Here is a 5,706-nt window from a genome sequence, read left to right on the forward strand (position 1 = left end):
CGAGTCTGTTGTGGTTGTACGCACCGCCGACATGAGATCTGACTTTGGTTCCCGGAGCCCTGGAAGTGCCGGTTCCCCGATGGCAGTGAAATTCAGCGATTATTTCGAAGCCCCGGGAGGGCAGCGGGCTCTGCCCCAGGGGCGGGGCGGGGCTAGGCCCTGTTGCCACCCTCGCCCTTCCGCTTCCGGGCCACGAGGGGCCGGAAGGGCCAGCCTCTTCCGGCGGCCGGGAGCGGGTGAGGCCGGGGACCGGCGGGGGCCGCCCCCAACGGGGGCTCCGGAGCCGGGGCTGCCCGCGGCTGGGGGGCGGCGGCCGGCATCTTCCCCTGGGTTCGCTGGGGCCGGGGAGGGGGGGCGGCGGGGCCCGGCCCGACGGGGCGCAAGGCCGGTGGGTCCCGGCGCTGGCCGGCCGTCGCCGTAACGGCCTCCCGCGAGGGGCGGTTTGGACGCCGAGCGGGCGGCGAGCGCCCCGCTGGCCGGTCCTCCCCCGGTCATCGGTGCTTCGCGCTCCCGAGCCCTCTTAAGTGTCGGTCGGTGTTTGGGAGTGGTTTTTAAACACTGTTTGCTCTTGCTGTGCGTTGTACGTTAAGGGCTCTGTGGTGGTGTTAATATATATATATTATATTTATATATATATATACTATTTTTTTTTTTAATGAGTGCGGGGACCTAGCCGACGTGCAGCGCGGTGGATGAGCAGGCAGGTGTCCAGCCATGGCCTATCAGCTGTACAGGAACACCACGCTGGGGAACAGTCTCCAGGAGAGTCTGGATGAGCTGATACAGGTGCCTGCGGGGTGAGGGTCTGGGGAATTCGCGTCAGAGAAAGAGAGGTTAGTTAGTTAGTTAGTAAAACGGGCTTGTGGTTGCTGTGTCGGGGTACTTATGGCCAATGTTTGGAAAACTTATTGATTTAAATCAAAAGCTATTGGTACTCCATGTGGGAAGTCTTTTTGTTAACGTTCTAGATGAAGGAAAATGTTTTATCTAAGTGACATAATCCCCTGTTGTGTGGCCCAGTAAATGAATCAATAAATAATAAATCAGTTAATCTGAAATGCTCTAATCGATTTCCTGCTCTTCTGTTGTTTCCATTGAATGTTTATCAGAAGAAATCTTTGTGTAGCACAAAAAAATTACATTAGCACATTGTTTCTTCTCTGAGAATTAAATAGCAAAAAGGAAGTAAACACAGGAATGTAATACTTCTGTAAGTTGTTCTTGTGGAGATCTGCTTCCTGTGAACTTGGTTTTGATGTTTTTAATTTTTTTACTGCATTTTTGTGTTTACTTTGAAACAATGCAAAACTTTTTTTTTTTTTTTAAACTACTTTAGTCACAGCAAATCACACCTCAGCTGGCCCTTCAGGTGCTACTTCAGTTTGACAAAGCTATAAATTCGGCACTGGCACAACGAGTCAGGAACAGAGTCAATTTCAGGGTAAGATAGCAATGTATAAAAGTTGTTCATTGAAGTACAGTAAGTGTTGATGCAGAAATGTCCTTAAAAGCTGTGCGTTCTAAGCAGAAACTTGCAAAGGTCCATTTTGAGTCTGAAATAATGACTGTTTATGTGTATATTCTGTATGCAGTTGTAAGGCTTACTATCTTTGTATTCTGCCAGGGATCTTTTCAACGAATGCAAAAATCAGAAATGGATTTGGTGGGTGGATGAAAGCAGGGGAAGAGGGAAATACTTAGATAGGTAGCATTGCAATCCTCAGTGTCTTGCAGATGGGGAAGGAGACTTGCTTCTCTTCGTTGTACCCAGCAGAAGTGAGATGAGGCCAGATTCTCAGCTACACCTATAACGTGAAGAGAAACTAGAGAGTTGTAGATCTACCCCCTATGCAAGTCACTGGATCATTTTGTAGCTACTTTCTGTAGGTATCGTAGATAAAGAGTTTGGTGTTTTTTCCCAGCTAGCCATCCTAATTAATGTCAGATAGCCAGAAAATTGTTAAATGTCAAATTGATTGTAATTTCGAGGAAAAAACCGAAACAACCCTTCCCTGTTAACTTATGTCCTAATATTTCCTCTACAGTCTATGCAGAATGCATCAGTGAAGTGAGCTCTTAAGATCTGAGATTTTTAAACCATATAGATATGTTAAAAAGAACATAACTTCTTTAACACACATAACTTGCTTTGTGTATGTAACACAGCATAGAAAACTGTTCAGCATGTGTGTAGTGGATAAATTAAAAAAATGTTACTTGGGAGCTTCACTTCAAGAATAACAGATTAAAATATCTGAAGATGAAGGCTAAAAGGTTTAGATACCAACATCCTCAGTAATACATCAAACGTGAGGGATATCCCTTTATGTCACACAGGTCAGTTTTGTCATGATGTTTTATTTAAACTATCGATTTATTTAAACAGTTGCAGAATTCACATCTTGTTATGATCACTGCTATAACTGATTTTTCTTATGGCCTGTGTTTTAAGAAATCTTTTCTAATACTGATTCTTTATACATATTAGAAAAGTTAAAAAATTTCTTAGCGTACCTGTGAAGCTGCTCCTGGGATAGACTATAACGTCACTACACGGTCTTGAAAATTTCAGCCACTGGAGGGCATTTAAACTACAGTTTTGTCAGAATTGCTTGCTTGCCGAGTTTATGTGCGTTCAGGTTCACAGTTGGCTTTATGGCAAATCTAGTTGTAGCAGGTATGTAGTTCAGTAAGTAGTAAACATCATATTTTCTGCTACTTTTGGGATGCATCCTATAGAAAATGTCTCTTGTCTTTTTAAAGGGGTCTCTGAATACATACCGATTCTGTGACAACGTATGGACATTCGTACTGAATGATGTTGAATTTAGGGAGGTCACTGAACTTGTGAAAGTGGATAAAGTGAAAATTGTAGCATGTGATGGAAAAAGTAAGTACGGAATAGGATATAAATAACCTGAGACACAAGACTTGATCATTTATAAAAAGCTTTGACCAAATGTCTGATTAAAGCTAGATGGATTGTATTATTCAGACAAAAGCAGGGCTCTGTACTCCCTTGTACCTATGATGAGAAATGAAACAAAAGCAAGCTAAATGCTTCCCTAACTCATAAGCACTGAAATAGGAAGGTGTTAGAGACCGCTGTACACCTGTTGTTGGGAAGTACATAATACTAGAGCAATTAGAAAGCCAGAAGTAATCTTAATTGAATTTCTGTATGGTAATTTTTCTAGTATTAACCTGTTTGTTAATACAAAGGAGTGATGGTAAAAGGAAGAACTGAGAATGGAAAAGGCTTTATTTAAATATACCCTAGACCTCTGAAACAGATTCTTCATGGCTTCCTGATCCTGGCATGATTACAGTAGTCACTTCAAGTTGTAGTTCTAAAGAGTTGACAGAACTTAGTGTTTGCTCAACTTTGGTAGTAGCCAAGCTTACTCTGTTTGGTTTTTGTGTGCTTATTGTAGCTAGTAGAGGAAACCTTACTTTCCAAGTATTAAATCGTTTTCAGTCATGATGAGGTATGCAGATAAGATTTAAAGAACTGGGTGACTTAAAGTTGCTATTAACATTACAGCCTTGTTATCCCACAGGAAGCTGACTTGCTAAAGGCATGTAGTAAGCAGTGACTTGTCTTTGTCTGTATCCAAGTTATGTATTTTTTCCATCGCTCTAAGAATAAGAAAGCAGTAATGGTAGTAATACCAGAAATTGCACTGGCGTTAATTGGCGCTTCTGACAAAAGCTCAGAACAGAGAATTGCTCTTAGTTGTTTTATAAAGATCATGCTCATTCTTGCGTCTATTTCAAAATGCATAATAAACTATAGACCATGCTCCATAGCAGCTTATGCTACTGTATGTGCAAAACTTTCTTTTTAGTGGATCCTGTGATTTAGCTAGATGTGCTTGTGGCTGACTGCAATAAAGTGTTTGTGTTATCACTACAAGTCAGCAAAGCTGCTTATATTTTTAGTGCCTTAATAGAAAATGACGTTTATGCACAACCTTGTGGTTTTGTGCTGTCTCTTTTCAACATTGCTAACTGAAGTGAAACAGCACAAGCAGTTCATGTATCGCATTGGTAGCAATGGAGGGAATTGAGTAGGTACAGAACATGTTCTAAAATGCTTGGGGAATGCTTCTGAGATTGGGGAAGGTATTAGATAATAGTAATGGTTCTCTTTAATTTATACTCACACTTTCTTTTTTCTTTCCTAGACACTGGTTCCAATACTGCAGAATGAATAGAACTGTGGTTTGTCTGCAATATTTTCTGTTAATATGCAGCACTTTCTGGAGAAAAGCACGGAAAGGACTGTGTTCATACTTAATTCTTGTGATGCGGATGTGAGTTAATCCATACAAGAAAGCGTCACAAACAACAGCGGAAGAAATAACTGTAGCATTTCTTCAGTTCACCTTACAGGGCATGAATACAAGTTACTTTTTTTTTTTTAACTACAAAAGATACTGTTGCCTTTTTTTGTTCAAAATAATTTCTTTAATAAACTTTTATTTAAAAACTTGTGAAAACTTTGTTTAAAACAATCATTAATATAATACGTTTCCCAATGTTGTTAAAATATGTTTAGAGTAATGTGGCAAATGCACAGCTCTTTCAGCTACAGGTTTCTGAGTATGGTTGCACTGATTAGTATTGCAAGAAATGGCTGTTTTAGAATGAGGGAGGTGTCCATGACCAAAAACTTAGCAACTCATGCTGGACAGTGTCGTTTTCTGTTTGTTACTGCATCTTTCTCTCTATAAATTTGTCTGTCTGGTAGCCTCTGCTAATAATACACTAACCCAAGTATTAAAGTTATTGCACATCTAATCAAATTGAAATAATGAAACTGAGTCTCATAAGATTGCACTACATCTCAACAAATGTTAGTGCTGCTTGTTTTAATGTTTTTCTATTTGTTTTTTGCATTTATGTTGGACGCCTGGGCAACAGGATTTCAGTGAAAGAGTAGAACTATGAATGTTGAGAGATCAAATCAAAAACTTTGTTCCTTTTAGACTTGCACATTCCACTAAATAACTCCAATCAAGAAACCCTTAAAATAGTTTCTTCACTAGAAGTATGAATATAATATACTGACAGCTCATTTTTCTGACTTAACAGCAGTGACTGTTGGAGTGTGGTCATAGAAATGCTGGCTGCCTCAGCTGTGTCAAATTATTTATTTTTGACGAGGGGCTACTTACAGATCACTAGAAACTGGAAACCGTATGGAAGAAAAGTTGCGGGTAACTGACTTCAGATCAATGTAAACCTTTAGTTTGTGCTGAAATGAACATAATTTACATGTTGAAACCTTTCTTTATGTGTCAGTGGCCCAGTCTATTAAAGTAATAAAGCTTTAGTATCTCTTCTAATACCTTTCCAGACTGATATGTTATGGTTCTCTAAATCCTACCTTTGGTCATCAAAGAACATATATTTGAGGTTTGGTTAACTTCTGCTTCCCTCACTTCAAGTGAGAAAGGAGTTCACAAACTTGCTTGCTAGGCTGTTCGAAGTATTATGCTTACCATTAATTTTTTTGCTCTTGTATCTATGCTAAATGTCCTTGGCTGCAAACTGCAGATTTGTAAGTAACCATTTTTGAAACCAGAAGAACAGACTATTGCTCTCATTTGAACAGCACAACACAATAAGTATCTGTTGAGGTCATTATCTTAAAGGATGCAAATGTATATCAGTAACGTGGTTTTTTCTTTTTCTATACCA

The 5,706-nt window shown here is 40.0% G+C and overlaps 1 protein-coding gene across 5 annotated transcripts; it reads left to right on the forward strand.

Annotated features, from left to right (window-relative positions):
• The first annotated feature begins 38 nt into the window (after positions 1–38).
• On the forward strand, positions 39–5,351 carry GTF2A2 (general transcription factor IIA subunit 2). 5 transcript variants are annotated; one of them, XM_063347126.1, is made up of 5 exons: positions 39–580; positions 661–786; positions 1,337–1,441; positions 2,764–2,890; positions 4,188–5,351. In XM_063347126.1, exons 2-5 carry the CDS (start codon positions 715–717, stop codon positions 4,211–4,213), a joined length of 330 nt encoding a protein of 109 aa, XP_063203196.1. In that variant the 5' UTR covers positions 39–580; positions 661–714; the 3' UTR covers positions 4,214–5,351. The 5 variants fall into 5 exon arrangements, with proteins under 5 accessions (XP_063203196.1, XP_063203194.1, XP_063203199.1 ...); XM_063347124.1 differs by having other exon boundaries at positions 39–530; XM_063347129.1 differs by having other exon boundaries at positions 39–388.
• The last annotated feature ends 355 nt before the right edge of the window (positions 5,352–5,706 follow it).

The sequence above is a fragment of the Chroicocephalus ridibundus genome, chromosome 9 (genome assembly GCF_963924245.1).
Source record: "Chroicocephalus ridibundus chromosome 9, bChrRid1.1, whole genome shotgun sequence".
Taxonomy (NCBI): domain Eukaryota; kingdom Metazoa; phylum Chordata; class Aves; order Charadriiformes; family Laridae; genus Chroicocephalus; species Chroicocephalus ridibundus.